This window comes from Sinocyclocheilus grahami, unplaced genomic scaffold (genome assembly GCF_001515645.1).
Source record: "Sinocyclocheilus grahami isolate Dianchi unplaced genomic scaffold, SAMN03320097.WGS_v1.1 scaffold22.1, whole genome shotgun sequence".
In the NCBI taxonomy this organism is placed as follows: domain Eukaryota; kingdom Metazoa; phylum Chordata; class Actinopteri; order Cypriniformes; family Cyprinidae; genus Sinocyclocheilus; species Sinocyclocheilus grahami.
Window position 1 is genome coordinate 1623434 of NW_015505201.1, and position 22638 is coordinate 1646071.

Genomic DNA, 22638 nt, shown 5'->3' on the forward strand with positions numbered 1-22638 from the left:
CAATGCAGAAAAAATTGCACAGCAATGAAGGGGTGAAACTCTAAAACATCCAGAGTGCAAAAAGTGTGACTGTAACACTGCAACTATGTAAAATAAAATCAATAATTCAACTACAATGTAGTAAAAAAAAGTGGACAGCAAGGAAGGGGTTACACTCTGTAACCCCTACACTCTAAAACATCAAGAGTGTAAAACAGATACATCCACTCACACACACACTCACAGACACCCACATACAGAATTATACATACTCCAATGAATTGGTATGGCTATAACCATATAGCCAAAATGAGTCAGAAGACTGAAATAAGAGGTTAATATCAGATCAGACCCAGAAGGATCTGATAAAGCATTCCTGTTCATTTTTGTTACATTTTTATAGAATTTTAATGTTTTGTGTAACAAAATGCTTTCTGTGTTCAGGTTTGAATGTAGTAATAATAATGCAAAAACCTACACTTCAAATCAACATTTAAAACAACAAAAAATATAAACCTTGACAAAAAGTAGTCTTTGAGAATGCCTTAATATACATTTAAATCCACAACCTAATAAAAGTAAACAATTATGTATAAAAACATCTAGGGAATTCACAAGCCTTTCTATATAGTCCTATACAGGAATCTAGTGGTTACACCATTAAATTACAGGGGGGTTTTTTGTTTGTTTTTTGCTCTCACCAGGAGGCGCTTTTCTGCTTTCAAAAATTGGATTTTACAGGCCTAGTCTCTATTTTAATCTGAAATACTGCATTAATTGAAAATTAGTTTGAAAAAAATTGAAACAAAAATGTTTGTATTATTTATAATGGGAAAAATGTATCATAATTATTTCATAAATATTAATAAGTAACATAAAATTCTCTCAAAATACAAAAGAAAAAATATTATTGAACAAAAACATTTTACTGAAGAAAAAAAAGTTAAATTTCAGGTGTCCGGTCACTTTTGACCGCGAAGACCACGAGTGTGACTCCCAAATGAGGAGCGCACAAGGGTTAATTAAGGCATGTGGTTGCAATCAATGTATTTTAGCTACATTTAAATAAACAAATTTAGTTGACTAACTTTCAACATTTTTTTTATTTAAATGTAGCTAAAATAAATTGTTTGCAACCACTTAAAATGTTTTATAATTTTTTTCAGTGTGTGATACACAAGCAAAACTGAAGTCATACAATATGTTCCATAAATAAATGACCATCTCCATAATATCCATGATAGCTAAAATGGGTTTATGGATTATGTTTTTAGAATCACTCAGCGATTTCTATCCGAGTTATCATTTGGTGTTTGGGCCTCCACCCTAACTCACCCTTCTCTCTATGTATGTGGTTTGGAGCAAATCTCGATGACATCGAGGAGAACGTGCTCTGTGTTCTCCCAGAGTTGTTCCCTGTCGATTATGGCTGTCCATGTAAATAAACAAACACACTCAACCACACCGTTGAAGGAGGAGTTCAACCAAAAGTAAAAAATCTAATTTACAGTACTGTTTTTGGATTTTAACTTAAATTTTTTTACTTAAATTATAGTCCATTTCGCACACAAGGCTGGAAGACTTTTATGATGACTTTTTTCTTTGGAGCTTTGTAAAGAGGATGTATAACTGCACACTTACTTGCAAATAAACTACTTTATTTAATTAACCAATGTTTCGGCAAGAACTCTTTGCAAAAATGTCAATCTTGGAATGATATGAGAGTGAGTAAATTATGTAAATTATGACAATTTTCCCTTTTGAGTAAACTATTTTTTTAAACTTTCCTAGTTCAGGACTTTTTATGAAGATTACATTATAGCAATCCAATTTCTGGTAGGAAGGAAGGATCTGTAATGACTAATGGCTGTAATTAATCAAACTTTGTTCAGCTGGAAAAATTCAGGTTTCAATACAACCCACAAAAATGGAACGCAAGGGGGAAAAAGTCAAGTTTACAGCTGGTACTCTTGACAGGGTGTGACATTTCTCTACAGCCCTCCATTGGAAACATAAGGGTCGGTTTAACTTGAAGCCAAAATCAAATGTCTGACACACGGTACAGAGGAACCAGGTTTTTCGTGGGAGAAAGCCGATCACATGCAAAGAGTAAAATGCTCTTTACATCAGGTTTGTGTTTAGAGAAGGAAGATCTGTTAGATTCAGGCTCACCTGTGAGTACTGAAGCAAAGGGCTGGTGTGGGTCAAAAGGACATTTCAATCGGCCGGATTCCACAGTGTTGCTGTGTAGGTGCAGCCAGCTGTCCTAATGATTACACAAAACACTCACCATTAATATTTACCATACAAGAGAAATTACACATTTCACATCTTCAAGAATGCCAGTGAATCAAACAGAAAACCTCAACATAATCTGTGTGGAAACAGTCAATAATTTAATTCCTTGCCTCTTTGTGACCTTTGACCTCTAAGAAAGCACAGGTGGGGTGGAATGCTCCAGTACCACAGGCATAGACATGACTCCGGTTATAGCTGTGTAAAACTCGAATGAAATTAGCACATTCGGTCTGAGGTAGAGAGAGAAAGAGAGAGAATGTGAGCATGTGAAGTGGTCTTAAAAGCTATTTGGATATTTATAACACATTTAGTGTATCGATGTCATTGCATTAGATAGCAAAATATCTAACAAAGTGGTCTTTATCATGAAATATATCATCAGCATACTTCTTAAGTGTTTCACAAAAAGAAGTTTGCAAGATTTCAGATGACAAAATAATCAATATTCTGTTTAAAAATACCTTGGTTGAGGGGACTGACTTAATACATTCACTAAAAATCACTTTGGGATGAAGTGATATAACATACACTATTGTTTAAAGGTTGGTAAGAAAACATTTCTTATTATCAATGTTGAAAACAGTTGTGCAGCTTTATTTTTGTGGAAATCATGATATATGCAATGAAATGCAGTGAAGGTCTGAAGCAAATAGTTTACAGTTATCTTTTACAAGACAGGTTAGAGTTAGAGAGGACAGGCTGTGTATTGAAAGGTTCATTCAACAGACATATATCCTGACTGGTACTTACAAGAGGGTTTTTGCCAGCCAGTATACACATATCAACCCTGTCTCTTGGAGCTGGCCAGCTCAGCTGGAAGTGAGAAACATACACACAAAAAGCAAGTCAATTCAGGTAAAAATACAAGCAACACTTACCTTGTAATTTATACAGTAAGCATAAGTGTTTACAATTGTCTCAGAAAGGTGAGATTAAGCTGGGACTCAAAGTAGGATTTTAAACAGAGTTTAATCCATTGTGTATTTAACAGATGAAAAGCTGTACACAAATAATACTGTACAAACATGAGTTCTGGGTTAAGCTCACAAGAGGGAGGATGACGAACAGATAAAAGAGTGATGAAGGGGCTGCTGGCCCTGTCTCTGCATACATGTTATAAAAAGCTCAAGCGCTTAGCACACACATGCCTGACCTTTGACCTTGACCTACCAGAGCCATCTCTACATGTAATAAGCAATCCATGATTACACATGCTCGTGAGACGACTTTACATGATGGTGCTTTGAAGATTGGCGTGCCTACCGCAAACTGAAAATGGGCTCAATACACATACTCCACTATACAAATGAGAACAAGTGCATGAACAGACAAACACATTACATAAACACACACACACACTCGCATGCAAAGGCCAGCACATGCCTCCACCTCGGCATACTTTTAAGATAATAAAATATTATTCAATTATATGTATTACCCAAAACATATACTTCAATTATATACTTAATAAATGATATATACATGACACAATGCACTTTAAGGGTCCAAAAAAAAAAAAAAAACATTTTGGGTAATGAAAAATTTATTTTATAAAATATATGTTGGATAATTTAAATATTTATATTTAAAATATATAATAAAAATATCCAAAAAATATCTGAGAAAAAGTACCTAAAACTTATGAAAAATGTATTTGTGCAAATATATTTCAAAATCTACATTAGAATTACATTTTAAGCCATTTTTGGTATATTTTGAAATGCATCTAAAAATATATATTTTTGCCATGGGTGCCTACTTATGTGAAAAAGACAAAAAAATGTTTTGGTAAGGTCCGCTCAGGAGCTCTGTGCGGTGATGCTGTGGGAATATCTAGATGTGACAGTGAAATAACTATGAGAACATTTCAAAGTGAAAGTACAAATTGAACTAAAGGATCTTCTGAGGCAGAGACACACAGAGACACATAAACACACTACTACCATGAATGTATTCATAAGCTAAACATATCCAGAGACTCTCACACCATGCTATCAGGCATTTTTGTGAGATTAGAAAGGTATAAACAGTTTTGATTTGTACTTAGTTTAAACCAGATTATGTTGTCCAAGTACAGTCGACAGTTCTATAACAAAGTCAACAGTTTTATAACAAAAAAAGGAGAAATTATTTTGTTCTCATAATAAAACATACACCTGTTTGACAAAAGACAGACAAATACATAAAAACATAAAATTTATCAAATTAATCTGACTTGGGGATAGGCTCTTGGACCAGAAAAGCGACCACCTACGAACAAAACTCTGGCAATAAATAGCACTGCACTGCACTGATCATAGCGGCAACGTTTGCATTCATTTTTAGGATCTAGTTTACACACAATGTTTCTCTCAAAACTTGCATTTGATATAGTTCTATTGACTAAATGAGAAAAGAGGGTTTAATAGAATTACAAGAACAAGAAGAGAAACCTAATTTAAAAAAAAATAAATAAATAAAAAATAAAAAACACTGTTCTAAACCGTTTGGCGAAACAATATGTTCAATCAAGAAACAATATCTATTATAATTCCCACATCTGATAAAAACTGTTAATAGAATTACAAGAACAAGAAGAGAAACCTAATTTAAAAAAAAATAAATAAATAAAAAAAAAAAACACTGTTCTAAACCGTTTGGCGAAACAATATGTTCAATCAAGAAACAATATCTATTATAATTCCCACATCTGATAAAAACTGTTTTTTTTTTTTCCAAATGAATTAAATCTGTCAACCAGTCTGAGAGTGAGTGAATGTTCTTCTAAATTATTCTATGGAAAAATTTGTTATGTTTCGCCCCAGACCACACATAGTGTAAAGTCTTAACGTTCCTTTTCACGGAGACCTGATTCTGCATGTCTGCAGGTGTGAGCCTTTTAAGGTGTGTGTATTTACCTTTTTGGGGTGTTTATTTAAGTCGTCTGGGTCCAGTAGGTAGATGTGGTCTTTGGCTCCCAGCAGTAATCGGCTTCTCTCTTCATCCAATAGGACTGTCTCAAACCGCTGCCCCTCGCTGGAACCCACAAACGGCACCACGCTTCGAGAATGGATCAGCTCTGAAGAAGTCAAATGAGGGTGAACACACACATATAAACACATAGTATGCACTATATGCACAAACATACTAAGTAACCTGTGTATCAGAATAGAGACTTGTGCAAGAGCTTTATGTGTGAAGGAGTATGTGCACAAGTGTGCATTTGTCTAAGCATTGCATTGTAGAAATAAATCAAAAATGTTATCATATCACCACTATTGCCCTCTCTTCCGAATTTCACACTTCTAATATAGTGAGAGGCATCATTACTTCTATATTCTGTATTATCTACAGTAACCATAACCTCTGGGCTATCTGTCATCTATGTGTTCAGATTCCATCCTGATAAGATTTCATCCTCTCTTTAACATCAGCCCATCCACTAAACCTCCCTCCTCTAGCCCTTACTTCACCTGCTGAATATGAACCAAACGCCTCTGAGCTGTTTGAGAATCCAGCTGGATCTAATCGCTCCACCTATCAATTCTCACACATCAACACAGCGGCAGATTAGCGCAATGGTTCATTTGCTGTAGGTTTCATATTTCACTTCTTCTGCTCTCTGAGGGAGCAATGCCACATTCTGTTATTCTCGCTGAAGAGTACCGGTTAACAGCTTAGACAGCTGAGTTCAGATTGGCGTTTGCACACAATGAGCGTAAGCCAAAAGTTGTCATGTTAGCACAAATAAGCTTAAAAGTTCCAGCCTATCAACACCAACATAAGAGAGGTGGAAAATCTGTAAAGGTGACGTTGTTAAGCCTTGTTCATACTCTCTTTGGTACGTACAAGCTGAACTCTCTAGATACATAATTCTTAGGATATTTTTTAAACACGTAATGGCATTTGACTAAAGCATGCAGTCTTAGTAGACTTGGACAGAGTCCTAACATTTCTCCACCCTATGTTCTGCTCTCCTTGCACACAAACATAACCATCTGCCAGTAGCCTCAAAGCAAGAAAATCTGGCAGTGTGCATTTAAACACCATGGAAAGCAGGTCTGTTGATTTGTTTATGTTTTCTGATCCTCTTTTTATTTTGTTTTGAATCCTGAATTTCACATATACACACCATTTCACATTCATTCTTTCCATCTCTCAATTTTCAGCTACCTCCCTGCATTTCTGCCATGTACATATATCGTTTAAACCGCCATGTGAGGGGTGGGTCATGAAGCATCAGGGTTATGAGTCTAGAGCGTCAAGAAGCTGAATAAGACTTAACTATAACCTAGGACTTAACTATTTATTCACTGGGGTGCAGGGTCGAGGATGGGCCATTTATGATCAATATTTATAAGGCAAAAAATCCTCTCCAAAATAAAACCCCATTCATGCTAATGCCTGACTAGCTGACGCTAATCTACTCTGCAAACAGTTTAAGGTCAGACCTGCTGAAAGATCCTGGCTTAGCAATGAAGTCTACAGAGATTTATCTGGAGTTCTGGAGCTTTATCTGGACCCCTCAGGGAATCAACTCTCGCATCCCCTAAGAGCAGTAGTCTGTAAATTACAGCTAGACAATGTTTTTTGAGGATATTTAAAATGTGCATTTGACAAATCAATTACAAAGATTAAATGTTCTTTCCTAAGTAATATCAGAGACAATATAATGAGAAAATTGATATTTTGCCTTTAAAGGGATAAAGTTCAAATCTACAGTATATGAATTTTTCTTCAATATGAAAGGAGACATTAAGCAGAATGTTTGAGCTGCTTGTTTCCATTCAACAAAAGGGGATGGGAACCAAGGTTTGTAAAGATCCAAAAAAGCGAAGGCAAAAAAGTAGTCCAGACAACTCAAATATGCATATTTAAGTCATTATTCACCAAATAGTTTTACAGCTGTGGTCGCCATTCACTTTCATTGTATAAACAAGGGAATCTTAGACATTCCAGTATACATAACTCATTTTGTGTTCCACAGAACAAAGAATGTTATGCAGATTTCACTTGCCCTGGAACATGCAAGCATGTTAGCTAAAATAAAAAAATACAAATAAATAAATAGTTTATTTTAGCAGAAGATACAAAATTGACATACCCTTGTTACTCTTTATGATTTAAAATATTTTAAAATGCCAGCTTGGCAAACAGTTTTGGAAATTTCAGACTAATCCCATTCGAGTACAAAGAAGCTATACTTCCATCTCTAGACGGGCCGTTGCCAAAATGGCCAAAAAGCGAAAGGACTCTAACAAGAACTTCTATTTTATAAGCTTGTAGTGTAGTGCTACACTTCTGCGGTTTGCTGATCGTAGTGGCTTAACAATTATTCTTATAAGAAATTCAGACTCCCTGTGGAAACATAAAGAAAGTATTATCCATTCAGTTCAATCTTTACATTGTGCTGTACAGTTCAACCTTCACACTGTGAGCTATTTCAGCCCTACAGGTAGATCATTTATCTTCAGGCAATGGCAAAGCATAAAGGTTGATGAGTGGAATACAAACCTATGAAGTAATGCACAATTTAAGAGGATGACAAATTAAGGTACCCCCCAGCTATTCACCAAAAACAGAGCACTAATGTCACAGAGCACAACTTCCTTTAAGATTTCTGAGACGGTAAAGGATTTCACTCTTAGTTGTAATCAATATCCTGCCTGTGGTTTGGGAAGAGAGCCAAACTAGTGGAAAATAGTGTAACTCTGTGTTCAGTACATTAGGAAGACGCATGACCATATTTATGACCTGCTTGTTTTACATCTGTTTAGAGAGCCACAGCCAACTGGGAGCCATATAGTTATAAATTCATTGTAAACTATACTGTGAGTTTTTGAATTGCTGTTTTCCTATTGCAAAACAAGGCTTTGTGTTTGCATGTTTCATGTTCATGACTCTGTCATGCATGTCTATACCCTCATGCATGTACACTTTATGTCAAACACACGGAAATATACCACTCATAAAACAATCTATTACCCTCACTCAAGACCCCTGTGTGAGGGAGACTGTCTTTAATAGAAATATTTACACAACTTGAAGATAGTATTTTGATGCGTTTCACTGGACATTGTCAGCTAGGAGTGATGTTAGCGACAGAAAGAATATTGTTTAGTTGACTCCAGAACATTATGAGATGTACTATATCTAACGCAGATCAGATGTTCCCCTTTTAGCCTTCCTTTAAGAGAAAAACAAGAGGAACTTACTGCCGATCGGCCTTGAGGTGTGCACGCAGCCCTGCATACTGCTGGATAATGACACACTCTGTTTTAAAGGAGTGCAGTGATACAGAAATGGTGCCGATGTTTTTATGAGAGCATCTGCTCAGATGATGGATTGTGAAAGACTGTACTTCTGCATCCTCTCCAACAGGACCAAACATGGAGCGGAACAGCAAGTTTTATGATCAAACTGACCCGCTCAGGGTAGCTTAATGGATTAGAAAAACTTGTAAAAAAGCCCAGCAGGAACCAATATATTATACATAAATGTATAGGATATTAAAGATAGGATATTAAAGACTAAATGACTATTGCAAAAAAATTCTGCTCTGTATTTTTGTCTTGTTTTCTTATCCGTTATAGACAGTGTGTATATATACATATATACTGGGCTGGGCAAGTTAACGCATTATTATCGCGTTAACACATGAATTGATTTTGAATTGATTTTAACACATAAATTGATTAACGATGACAATTATTTTATCACGCAGAAAGAAAGAAAGAAAAAAAGGGTTATGCAAAATTATCTTGTTTAAAAATTTTTTAGATATAGATTCACTGGGGGGGTGGAAGACAAATTATGGATACCATTAAAAAAAAAATTTGTAGTGTAACATTAATGTTTATTTGCACTTTAATATATAGAAAATATATAAAAATAAAGGTTTCTTTATTATCTGTCTATAAAAAAATACAGTTCAAAATTCAAATTTCAAATGTAGACACTTCAAGAAAATCTCTCTTCAAGAGCGCCGTCATTGCATGCACAAATCAGACAGCTGTCTGTTCTCTCCTCTCATTCACGTCATTCTCGCCAGCTCAGCTATGGCAAACTGACGAACAGCATGAAGGATTTTTATGCTAAAGAAACTGAAAATAAACAGCCCCTGCACAGTCACTCATATTTTTATTGGCGTGAGTTTCCTAATACGGATGCAGGTCTGTTTCAGTAGTGCTGGCATGCTGTGGGTCAGTCTTTAAGGAGCTATAACTTTTATTTCCCTCAGTGACATAAAACAAACACTGCATTCAAGTAACTCCTCAAATCGAAGCAGGGACTGAACACAGAAGAGAATGAAAAAGAGAGAAAGAAAAGCAACAAGCACAGAAAATAACTTTTATCTCTTCTTGTTGGTTAGAAAAAACATCAATGTCTAAAGGATTTTTTTATCACTTGTCAGCACTATCAAAAACACGTTCTAGAACAACATGGTATCTAATCAAAGCTGCTACTGATGTTGTAAAGCCCAGTGCAGATTTATCATGCATCTACAACTGCGGACAAAGTATGCATGACTTTTAACAATCCATGTGTCAATGCACTTGAGTAAGGACATGTTGTTTCTTTTACGCCTCACTCACTTTATAGCATCATGCGTTTATCTTGCCTAGAAATCCCACCCATAATACACACAGCATAAGTATGTATGTGTGTGTGTGTGTTTGAGAGTGTAGCACGGCTATGGTGTTGTCAGCGTAACTCCAGTGATAAGCTAAAATGTGCTGTGCTCATGCGGATCGCTGTTGAGATCAGAAAGTTAACGCCTTATTGACTTATCAAACCTTTGAAGCCGCAGCTGCAGTCGAGCGATCAAACACAACCACAGGTAGAGGGAGGGAGCGCACTCACAGCATGAAACAGTGGTTAGCAAATACCACAAGAGATGCAGACAGTTACAGTGAGGTACCGGGTAAAATCCCAGACCTTCGTCGTCAAGTCCTTATTTAACCTTTCATTAACAGAACGTCTGATGCAGCAAAATATACTGCACTATGCTCATAAACAAACAAATGCAGGTGTACATGCAATGCATACAACTAAATTTTTACATGTGAGAGGTAGGGGTTGGTGATTACATTATGATATGAGTAATTTTAAAGTTACTTTATCTTGAAATAAATGTATGTTATAAAAATTTAAGATACCATTGAAATGTTACAATTCTTGACACCAATTTTAATATCACAGCAAAAATGTATAGTAGTCTAACTGACGTAAGCAAAAAGTTTTCAAAAAGTTCTTATTAAAGACAATTAAACAGGAAGTAATAAAATAAGAAAAAGAAAATAATTGTGTGCAATAGAACAAATAAATATAATAGAACAAAGACACAGTACTTGACATTTTTTTATTGGTCAGAAGAAATGCTACAGAAGTTGAATTAATGTAAAATATAGTGAATATAGTCTTCACTATATGATTTAAATATACACTGATTCTTATTAAAGCTACTAAAGTTATCCAGTCAAGAGAAGTGAGTAAACTTTTCTTTGTCTTTTAGGCTACACTTTATTTTAAGGTGTCCTTGTTACAGTGTAATTATACATTTAAGGAATGAGTAATATTAATTAACTACATATACTAACTGTTACGGGGCAGACAAGACGTGAGACGTGCGGATCCATGTGCAAGCTTTATTCACAGGCGTGGTCAGAAACAGGCATGGGTCAGACAATGGCAAACTGGTATGGAGAAGACAAGGCAAGGGCAATCCGGTAAACTAGCGAGGGTCAGTCGATGGCAAACGGAATCCAACAGGGCGAGACAGAACAGCAATCCAATAAACAGTCCAAGGTCAAAAACAAGAAGGCAAAGCAAGGCAAGGTAACACAGAGACTCGGAACAGGGTACAGGCTAAACAATACTCGGCAGAGAATGGTTGTTTGAGTGAGTGTTATATAGTGAATGTGTGATTGATGACAGCTGTGTGCAATCAGTGCAATGGCTGATGGGATATGTAGTCCGGGATGACATGCAACAGTTTGTGTTGTGCGAAAGTCAATGTAATGAAAGGGTGACCTCTGGTGGTGATTGCACGGAAGTCCATGGACAGGATTCGTGACACTAACTCAGGGTTTGGCTTAGGGTTACTTGCATGTAATTATGAATAATGTATTGTTATTATAATAGTAATTACATGTAACGTGTAACAAGGACACCGTAAAATAAAGTGTTACCATCTTTTGTTGTTTGATTAACATTAATGACACCAATAGCAGCAGGAATATTAGGATGCTGTCACTTTAAAAGCTAATGTGCAGACCTTATTTTATGAAACATATCCAACCGTTTACATTCACTTAAGACATAACCTACTGTGTTTTCATGAATAATCACCACAGTCATTTTGACATATTTTTATGTTTATTTGACCAATTAAGTGCAATAAGGCGCAAAAAGCCATATCAAGTTCTCTTTTACAACTTATTGCACTTGAATGGTTTTAAATAACTTAAGCATTTAAACTGGCAAAGATTACACTCTCAAATTTTTGCTAGTGGTAGTATGTTGTTGCCAAGGCATTGCAAAATGTTTCCTGTGGTGTTTTGATTGGCTGCTAGGTCGTTGCTAAATGATTTGTCTGAGCACCATTAGTTAGCATCTGAAATTCATAAAGTGAAATAAGAAAATGTACAGTATATGTGTATAGAAGGCATATCTACAGTGTAAGGACCAAACAAATAAATAAAGCAAAGCTAATATTTTTCTAAAGATAATGGTCTTTCTTTGAGAAATTATTTGGTCTATAGCAATTAAAATCAGCTTCATATAAAAACAATAGATGTCTACAGAATAAATCATTTAGATAGCGAAGTGTGTATGTGTGCTTCCAGTAAATACAATATACAAAATGTGCATACAGCTACTGTGATATGCAGCACATCCCTTATGTACACTCAATCAGTCACATGCGCAGTCTAAATATTGACCTCATACAAGTGAGTTGTAAACCTCTCATCACACTCCATGTACTTCAAAATGTATCCTTTAAAAATGACAAATGATCCAGCAGATGTTTAAAATAAATACATGGAAATTCAGCAAAACACTAAAGATTTAATAGATCATTTTAGAAAGAAATCATCTACATAGAGCAATGTAAAAGCTTTTTGGAATAAACAGAATGTTAAATAAAGTTTAAAAGTCACATAAGGACAAATTTTACCTTTGTAGCCGAGTTTAACTCTTGGCACACTCTCCTTCATAGAGTTCACCTCCGGCAGAGAGAAGAAGAGCATCACCAATGTAGACCACCAGACACTGGAGAACCACCCCATCTGGAGATGTCGATGTCTGCTCCTCTGTCTTTGTTTGTCTGGTTCCTCGGCAGTCTTCATGATGAGAGAGGAGGGTTCTGCTGCTGCGGACCTGTGATGGAGTGGACAGTTAGATGGAGTCATCTAAGGGAGTGGCTGAGCATCTCTGTGGGAGGTGTGTGAGTGTGTGTGTGTGTGTTTGAGGTCTTGTTAAATCCCAAGCAAACGTTCAGCTGCTTTACTGTGGTCTCTTTCAGGCATGTCTATGCATTTTAGCAGCTCAGCATCAGCTGCTGCTCTATTCAAGTCCTTTCTTTTGTCCACCAACACACATACTTTCTCCCTGTTTCTAAATCTGTTTGTCTCTAAACAAAAGGTCAGCTTGATGAGGGCAGCCACTTTCAGCCTTCTTTCAAATGCCTTTCTTTTATTTTCTCACACCATCTTTCATCTGCTCTGTCTCCGTCTCCCTTTCTCACTTCTTCAACAAACAGTATTCGGCTGGGGCGACAATCATGTCTAAATCTTTGCTTCATTAGTCAACAGAGTGCCATGAAATTGTGGGAGAGAGTGAGAAAACTGTAGTCGTCTGTCTTCATTAGGAGATTTCCTTCAGCAGGGAATCATTTAGAACAAGGATTCACACACTTCAGATTAGGGGCTCTCAAAACAGTCCTATTCTTTTGTATGAAGGAACGAGTGAAAGAGTGAATGAAAAGGGGGCATGGAGGGACTTATACTATGTTGTCCAACAACCAGCTAGTGAATTTACGCAGATTATTAGCAGTGTTGCTTTAAAGGAAATTAATTAGGAGACTTCTCAGCAAGGGTTTGAGCGTGCTGACAGCGTGCTGTGCTTTGGCATGCTGACAGTAAAATCCTCCCTGAGAAGTTTCTTCTCAAAATCATCTTTTAAAGCACTGCTTTTTCCAAAGCAACACATTTTGGAACAAATTCACCATCTTTGACAATAAATTTCAAGAGAATTACTGTCAGACTTCCAATCGCCTACTGAGTACTGTCACCATTATTATGCATTACATCTATATATTATGAGGACTATGACAGTTCTGTACAATAAACGGTTATAGACTCTAAAAAAACACTGGGTTATTTAATTAGACCCAGTTTGGGTTGATAATCATTTATAAGCAGAAACTAGGGATGTTCATTTCGGTTATTTTTCCTGACCGACAACCGACGCTCGCTAACCGATTGTTAACCGTTAACCGATTGTTAAAGTGTCTGTGACCCGTTAAAAAATACTAACATTTGTTTCCTGGGGATTAATTTTACATGCGCAAAAAGCAGCTAACAACGGAACATGAAGATTCACATGGTCTTCATATCACATCAGGCACCTGCAGTGCTTCTGCGAGCGGAGAAAAACATAATAAGGTTAGGCTACATAACGAATAAATAGGCCTATAACATTATTTTTAAACAGGCAGTATAGTCATTTTTAAACAATAGTTGAGTTAAAGCAACGTAAAACAACCCAGCACCAGGTTCATCCCTTTTTGACCCAGCAAAAATGACACAAACTGGGTTGTTTCTAACCAAGAATTAGTTTTAGATTGCAGCATCTTTATTTTTTTGAACATCAATCCCCTTATTGAATTTAATGCAAATAGTGTTCATATATTTCAAAGACCTAATGCAACCCAAACACATCTAGTTTTTAGACATCTGATAAAGATATACATTGTCACTAAGGAATGTTCCTCTAATACTGCACATTTATCAACAGCAGACACATATCTCTAACTCTAACATAAAGATAAGTCAGATTTGTCTGTTTAGTTAAAGAACAAGGCGGCATCACAGATAGCTTTGATTATGATGGATCATACTGCATTCATGACATGTGGAGCCGATTTAAAGGGGCTGAGGGAGCAATCTCAGAGAGCAAGTGTCACAAAGATATCAGCATGGGGGCTCTTGGGTAATGCCTGAGTCTTGTAAGTTCATATATCAAACAATAGAACTTCTTTCCAAAGTTTTTCAATGTTTTCTTCCTCCTCCACAAAGACACATTTTTCCCTCTTCTTTGACATCACAGCTATTGTCTCTTGCATCTCCTGGATGGATTCCTACACCTACCACAGACATAGTCCACTAAATTATTTTACTGTTCAGCTTTACAAAAGGTCAGTCCAAGTTCATTATTATAAGCTCGGGTTACATATTTGTGTTATTCTTGGCAGGGGTCAATGTAAGGGTTACCCCTCGCTCTGTGTAAATAATGTTCATATCAACATAAGCATATGCAGACACCAAGGCCATGTTATGTTTTCATAATCATAACGAAAATTTGTCTTTGTAGCATTACAAGTAATTCGTATCATGTTCAAGGTGGTAGTTGGACTAACACTGGTTTTTAGAGAATATAATAATATCCTATCATTTGACCACATATTTTTCTGGCTTCAATATTTTATATAGCCCAGTTACATTATATTACATTTACCTCCCATGGATCTTAGAATTTCAGCTCCCATGGCTGCAAGCTGTACAGCTACTGTTTTGTTAATTAAAACAGAACAATTCAAAAGCTAAAAGAATATTGTTATAAGTAACGGAAATATGGTTTTGTTGCTGCCAGAGGTGATAAAAAAGGTCTGATTGAACTGAAATGCAGCTAAATTAGTTTGGCAGCATTCATTTATTATTTCACATGACTCTAATTGTACTCTAATGACTGAAGTTTAATTATTCAAAATAACGCAAAGGTTATTTATACTAAGTATAAAAAAGACACAGACTGTTTACACTGAGTGTAAGTCGTAGATACTGTTTGCACCAAGTATAAATAGCAACAAACAGCATTTCTTTACACTACTGTTAAGTGCAAATAGTTTGCAAATTATCAGAAACAGTACTAGTAGTAACAGATGTGATCATGTGATCTCAACATGGCATACATCCCACAAAGACATTTATTCTAGAAAACTGACTCGAGTTGGGCATCTATACTGTATCTCACGTGAGAATAATTTTAATGATATTTCATGAAATTGATGTTCATTTTTTTCATGTGTAAAACCTGAAAACTCCTCAGAGCATCTTTAAATTTACATTGTGATAATGTGCTGTGTGGTCTGTAACGTAAACATTAAAATTGCTGTGAAAATTTCAAAGAAATGTAATGCTTGGGAAAAATCAGTTAAAATAAAACTATGTTAAGTATTTTTAGTGAATAAATAAACATAATGACATGTATTTACTCACACAGAATGAAATAAAAAAGTAGTTAGTTTACAAAAAACACCATTTATTCCAGTCATAACTCCACTAAAATCTGTACAACCCATCTGAATACCTATAACGAAAACATTTGTAAAATCTTATTTCCCTCATTTGTTGTGAATACATTATATTTGCTTCAGGACATTACTGAATGACTGACAGCTTACATATGCAGAGAAAGGAAAAGCAGACCTACTTGAACTCGTTGAATAGTTTTCATATGACAGTTTGGACAGTCCTTTGGCCTCAACTTATACGCCCAATCACACGGCACAAAAGCAGACACATATTGACGATGTCATAATGATGCAATCTCAAATTTCATTTCTAATCCTCAACAACTGTTTCCTACAGTCTATAAGTCTGACTAAAGGAAGTTTTTTATATATACTGTATATCCACAGCCGCTCATGAAGGTTATCATCATCATCCATGGATTGTTGCACTCTGTTATGGCAACTGAAAAAGATATCAAGTATCGCCACATTGTTAGACAAAGGAAAGAGTACAGTAAAAAAGCTTTCAATTGTTCTGCAGACTTTTAAAAGGGTGAAACTCTGTATTTAGTCCTGTTTGTTTGAGCCAAGTCCATGTTTAATGATATGTTTTTAATCCCCCTTCTCATCTTTAAAGGAGGAAACGTTTTAGCGTTCATACCTGCACTTAGCTCAGAGAGAGCCAGGTGCATATCTAATGACAGAGAGCAGAAAGAGAGCGGTGAAGAAATTCCTCTCTGCCAACATTCCCAAACCTCATTATATGCCCGGAATACCTGACACTCTGTCTGTCTGTCTGTGAGTGACAGGTTTAGGGAATTATGGGTAATTCAATACATCCTGAGAGGAACCTCCATAGCCATAATGGAGAGCAGACAAAGTGCTCGGCTAATGTCTCCTGTCGATTAGCTGTGTTTGGAGTGAACGGATTAAAAACTGTACTGTTACCCACACATAGGTGAAGAGGGGGCAGATGGTGTAAGGTTTAGGCCGTGAGAAGGAAGGATAAGGACGAGGTGTTTGACATTGTTCTGTGTTTTTATCAAGAGTGTTCAGGTGTGTAAGGCCGCTGACAGGAGCCCTTTGAGGGAGACAAGGCTGAACACAACATGTCAGTCAATCATTTGAAGATACAAACATTCACACACTTAAAACAGTATCAGTGAAAAACAGGAACTCGGGTAATACCAAATAGGGGTGTGGTGTGTCCAAAACATAACAGAATTGTTCCAAAACCAGAACAATTCTGTTTAGTGGCTCTGCTCAGGTAAGTTTGAAATTAGTTTGAGAGCACTCCGTGTGCAAGTAGATGGATTCGTTTTTAGCTATGTGCATCGTCAAAGTAACTTGTGCTATCTGGCTAACCTGCTTCGGAGCAGATATTATTCTGGGTAAGAGATTGCAAACCAAAACTAGACTAATCTAGACTCTTGCTCCAAAATTAAATAAATTGCCTGGCTTTTGCTGTTAATTATTTATTATATTTATTTTATATGAATTATATAAAATAAACAATATCCTTAATTTATTACAGATAAGTAATAAATTATGATTATTTTAAGTATAACAATTTGACAATAATATTTAACTTTTAAATTAAATTACATATAAGTACAAACTTTAGAAAATATTATTATTATTTTGTTATTATTATTATTATTATCGTTTTATTATTATTAGCTCTTTATAAACCGATATAAATTAATTAAATTAGTTCTGTTTATTCACTTGCATTAATATAATTAGATATTTTTCAGCTGCCGCCTCAAAACTTTGTGGCAGTTGCTGTGTTTTTCTTATAATTTTGTCGCAATTCATAATATTTACATAACGATCGCTTACTCTTCATCAAACAAGTGAACGCTAAACTTTCTCTGAAACTGAGCTTCTTCAACTAGCTTTGTGTAACAGGCCACTATTGAAGTGGCTCACTAAATGATACTTCAAATTGTGAGGTGTGCCATTCATTTTCTAAACAATCAGATGATTTTCATATGGTGGATGATTCAAAAAAGAAATTTACACTGAAGAGCAACACACAGAGAAAACCTAAATAATATAGACATGGGCCAACCACACCCTGGCAACCACCCAGGAATGCCGCAGCAACCATTGACGGCTACTTTTGCACAGAAACCATCACTTTGTCTTCATAAAAATGAAAAAAAAAAATTTTTATTTTCTTTCCTGCACTATGGCACAGTCTTCTGCCTTCTAAATGAGTCAAGAAACCTGGGATTTAAAAGAATCAAGGTTGGTTTGTCTTACTGGCTCATATACTGCTGATGTAGTGAGGAGAGACAGTGAGGCGAGTCAGACAGAGAGAAAATGTACGAGAGAGAGACATAAGTCTAAGAAATCAGTCGCACTTCTGTGCTAGAGCCTTTTAACACCCAGGTGGCACTATGCTCCAAGGACGTACAGTAAACACACTTAGACACGGACTCACACACACACACACAGCAACTAGAATCCATCACTCTGCCACTTACTGCCCTACTTTTTCAGCAGAGGAAATCCAGCTCCCCACACTCTGTGGTATCATGTTTTCCTCTCCAAATATATGTCAGAGGTCCAGCTTTCTGAATTAAGCAAAGCAAAACATTATATTGAGAACATAGATACAACTATACTTTATGGCATGTGTGCCTATGCATGCAAATTAAATAAAAACAGCTACACTCATGTTTTACCATTAAACAATTGAATATATTTTTCAATATAGATATATGCTGCTGATATTTATTTTAATCAATACTTAATAAGAAACACACACATGCATATAGTCTGTAAAGTGTGTATACGACATCTGTGGCTTATGACTGAGACTTTCTCTTGGTCTCACCCCATAAAACTGCAGGGTGTGTGAGCGAGAGTTTCCATAAAGTCTGTGTGCATCACAGAGAGGTATTATCCGGCCCGTTAACACGGGGCAAGAGAAAGAGCCCCCTCTCATCTACTCAAGTACTACGTTCTGGCTTGCTTTCGTCCTCTTACTCTTCTAAAGAAGCACAGAGTCGAGAGTTAATGCCAATCCCAGCTCAGCTGTTGGCGTGGATGTGTGAGGAGGACCAGAGGCAGACTGAGAATCTCCCATCTTTCATTCCCTTGACAGACACCACAGACACGCTTTTACTCCCATCACACATTCCTCTCCAGCAAATCTGGCCAGCCATTTGAAAATAAACCTTATCAGCTTTTATAACCTTATTAAGTTAATTTAAAGTCGCCCATGAAATCAAAATGGGAGTTTAATGGCTTTAATCCACATTTTGACGCCTCAAATGAGCAGATATAAGAATGCACTTAAAACTTAGAGAAACTTATAAACAAAACTTACTGATGACCCACTGTGCCAAATGACACCCTAAGCCTTTGTGGTCCTCCTCCGAATTCACACTTTGGTGACGTAACGCCACATAGACTGTCAAGCAGTACTCTGTCCTGGAGACTGCAGCAGTATGCACTTTTCTGAAACTTAAAATTACATCATACGCCCCTAACAAGTCCCATTCCTCTAACACCACCTGCCACTGACTAGAAATGGCTAAATCAAATCACAATTCACAGCGCCTAATAAAACCTAAGGCAATTTCCTATTAAATAAAACTACAATGGACACAGGAGAGAAAATTGCTTCTCAAATTATTTGCATAATTTTTAACCACACACCAATATTAATCTGACACATAGGCCTAGCAATATATACTGTATACAATGCTATTTTATTCATATTTTAATTATGAATGATGAAAACTAATTCATTTAATTATATGTATTATTGTAGGCCTATATGTAAATCAAATAAATATGTTTATACTAAATAAAATAACAATGTAATTAAAAGGGGTTATCTATATCATTTATTTAATTATTAATTAATTATAAAATTAAGCAATATATTAAAATTAATTAATTATTATATGTAAGTAAAATAATTACATTTATGTAAATAAAATATAATGCAAGTAATTTAAATCTTCTGAAATGAAACATGTTTCCTATCACCTAAAAATGAGTGGAGAGGAGAGCCACGCATGATTAACAGCCTCAAACAACAGCACAGCAAATATTTATCCTCATGAGAGCAGCAATTAATTTTACACTGTATCGCCCAGACCTGACATGCCACTGTAGTGCTGGTGTATCTTTAATATGAATGTGATAACAATATAATCTTATATTACCTAACATAAATATCGAATGACTGTCGCTTTCGACTATAGTCCGTCAAAATGAAAAGACACAGACTGTCATTTATCCTCAGTGATGCTCTTAAAACTTCATGAAAATATGTTTGAACTATTTAAGTTGGACATTTTAATAAAGTTGTAAACTTTTCAGCTCAATATCCACCAATGAAATGCAATAAAATACCGAAACGTTAATAATAAACGGGTACCTGTGAGAGCTGGTGTCTGTCGTTATTTTCTGGGAGTCTGAGGAGCAGTTTGAGACTTCAAGATCCGTTATTATCCAAAGTCATGCTTGAAATGTCTTCAAGACGTGTCCACTGTTCCCAAACTAAGCTCTCTTCAACTTAATGAGGGGAGACACATAAAACGAAAACAAATAAAGAGACTAATGAACTGTTCTCTGAGTGTGACTGAACTCTGTGAATTTGGCTGAGGTATCCGCGTCTGTGGCGCTCGTGGCTGCTGGCTCGAGCTGAGCGCGCCAATTAGCGCCGCGTGCAGAGACTTGAGGGCGGGGAGCGCTTCGACATACTCATACTTTCCCGTGAGTTGGAGATACTGTCATTTCTGCTGACAATTTTAATCGATGAAACTATAATTTCTTTTATGAAAAAAAAAATATTCGTTTCAAATAAAATGCTGACTGGAGAAGACATTTTTTCCTACGTGAAAATAAAAACTTGAATGCACTAGGCGAACAACTGAATAGTGAAGTCGGATTAAGTCGATGAATCGCGACTAGCTACTGCAAGAAGCCTCGATTGATGTATAAAGATGTCTGCGCCTGATGAGTACTGGCCGAAGTTTATTATGTATAAGGCCTTACATTTATGTAAGGATAATGCACGGCTAGCTGTGCATTAAGGGATTTTAATGCAGGACGTGAAGGCCAAGAACAAACCGACGTGAACAACTGGGGTGTAAAAATCATGTAATGCACAGCTAGCCATGCATTATACTGCTTATACAGTACTATGGTCATCAATGATGTTTGTAGCACAATATTTGACCGGAAGGGTTAAAAATGGCGGTAATTTTAGTCAGTCACGGCACATTAGCTCTAGCATTCTGTCCGCTTCAAATCAGACACAGAGATGAAATAGTGCGGTAATATCACATTTATTTGAATGAATTACCGAGCGAGAGAAAGAAAGAGAGAGATTACTACAGTTATGTATGTGAGTTACCTGAGTCTGCTCGTCTCTCTCTACAAACAATTAATCTGTGTTTACCTCAAAAACAACGATTTTACCACCTTGTTGCTTAAGAATATAACGTAGCAATCCATCTAGGCTATTTTATTAATAAAAGCCGTGAGGCAGCACTGAGAACAAGTTTCTGTGTGTGTGCGCAGCACGATTTGTGATGTCCGACCTCTCTCTCTCTCTGTGTATATGTTTGCTAGTGATGTGTGTGTTTGTGTGCATCAATTAAAGCAGCGCATTAATATAGAACAGTGATTAAACTGACTTGGAACTACCTGTGCGTTAAACAGTTTTAATGCATACCTGCCGGCCAATCAGAATCGAGTATTCAGACAGACCATGGTATAATACTATTTATACTACGGGCCATTGAATGCTTGAATCTGATTGGCTGACGAATGTTCAAAGGTGTGCAATTATTTTCAGGGAAACGCACGGCGAACGTAGTTCTAGGCAAGTTCTGACCGCATTACACGTCCATATCACTTCACCAAATGCTTTGAGTTATTTCAAAGGTCCTTACAGCCTAAAACAGCAAAATAACCGAAACCCACAACAACACTGACCAAACAAATAAATACAGTAAACGATAGGATAAAAACGACAGAATAGTCTTTTTGCCACAAAATGACGTTTTATTAGCTATGTGCGTAAATCACATACTTACGCTGTTGAGAGATGCACAGACACAAGAAAGGTCATTCACACTCTTAAATCTCTCTCTCTCTCTGTAACTTAGTTGTTAACTGCATTAGTCTGCTTTTAATGGCTCAAGCCTCCGATACTAGGTCTAAAATGACGTTTTGGAATTAGCAGCGGAGTCATTGGATGCGATGCGTAAGAAATTAATCCTACTCACAATAGCGTTTTAAATACAAAAACTGGACAAATGCTTTGAAATTTTATCATCTGACTGATGTCTTTAGTATCCTTTCTGCAATACTTTATGAACTGCACCCCAACATAAAGTATTGCAGTGTGGTAACTGTATAAGCGGAATAATTGACTCTAGTCCGCTGAATTATTAGAAAATAATGCACACCCCCAGTGTAACGGCCACTCCGCTTCGGTCGGTTCGATATTATTTGTTAAATATAACAAAAAGTTGTGTGTCTGATTGGTCCAAATGCTACAATGGCCACATCACCACTTCGGGTGTGCATTATTTTCTAATAATTCAATGGCCCGTCAATTAATCCTTACATATACAGTGGTGTGAAATTTCTTTGGATCTCGGCATGATGTCTAGCTTTTGAGGATCTTTTGGTTTACTTCACTTTATCAGGCAGGTCCTATTTAAGAGATTTCCTGATTGCGAACAGGTGTGGCAGTAATCGGGCCTGGGTGTGGCTAGAGAAATTGAACTCAGGTGTGATAAACCACAGTTTTAACAGGGGGGCAAACACTTCTTCACACAGGGCCATGTAGTTTTTGGATTTTGTTTTCCCTTAATAATAAAAACCTT

General features: G+C 36.4%; 1 protein-coding gene across 2 annotated transcripts in view; it reads right to left on the reverse strand.

Annotated features, from left to right (window-relative positions):
• Positions 1-20415, reverse strand: part of sema3d (sema domain, immunoglobulin domain (Ig), short basic domain, secreted, (semaphorin) 3D) — a 35164-nt gene extending 14749 nt beyond the window's left edge. For both annotated transcript variants that reach the window (XM_016243221.1, XM_016243214.1), the window contains exons 1-6: positions 20175-20415; positions 12437-12639; positions 5175-5335; positions 3028-3090; positions 2388-2507; positions 2152-2245 (exon numbers count right to left, since the gene is read on the reverse strand). In XM_016243221.1, coding sequence (XP_016098707.1) covers positions 2152-2245; positions 2388-2507; positions 3028-3090; positions 5175-5335; positions 12437-12608 — 610 coding nt within the window. In that variant the 5' untranslated portion in view covers positions 12609-12639; positions 20175-20415. The remainder of the gene's footprint in view (positions 1-2151; positions 2246-2387; positions 2508-3027; positions 3091-5174; positions 5336-12436; positions 12640-20174) is intronic.
• Between the last annotated feature and the right edge of the window lie 2223 nt (positions 20416-22638).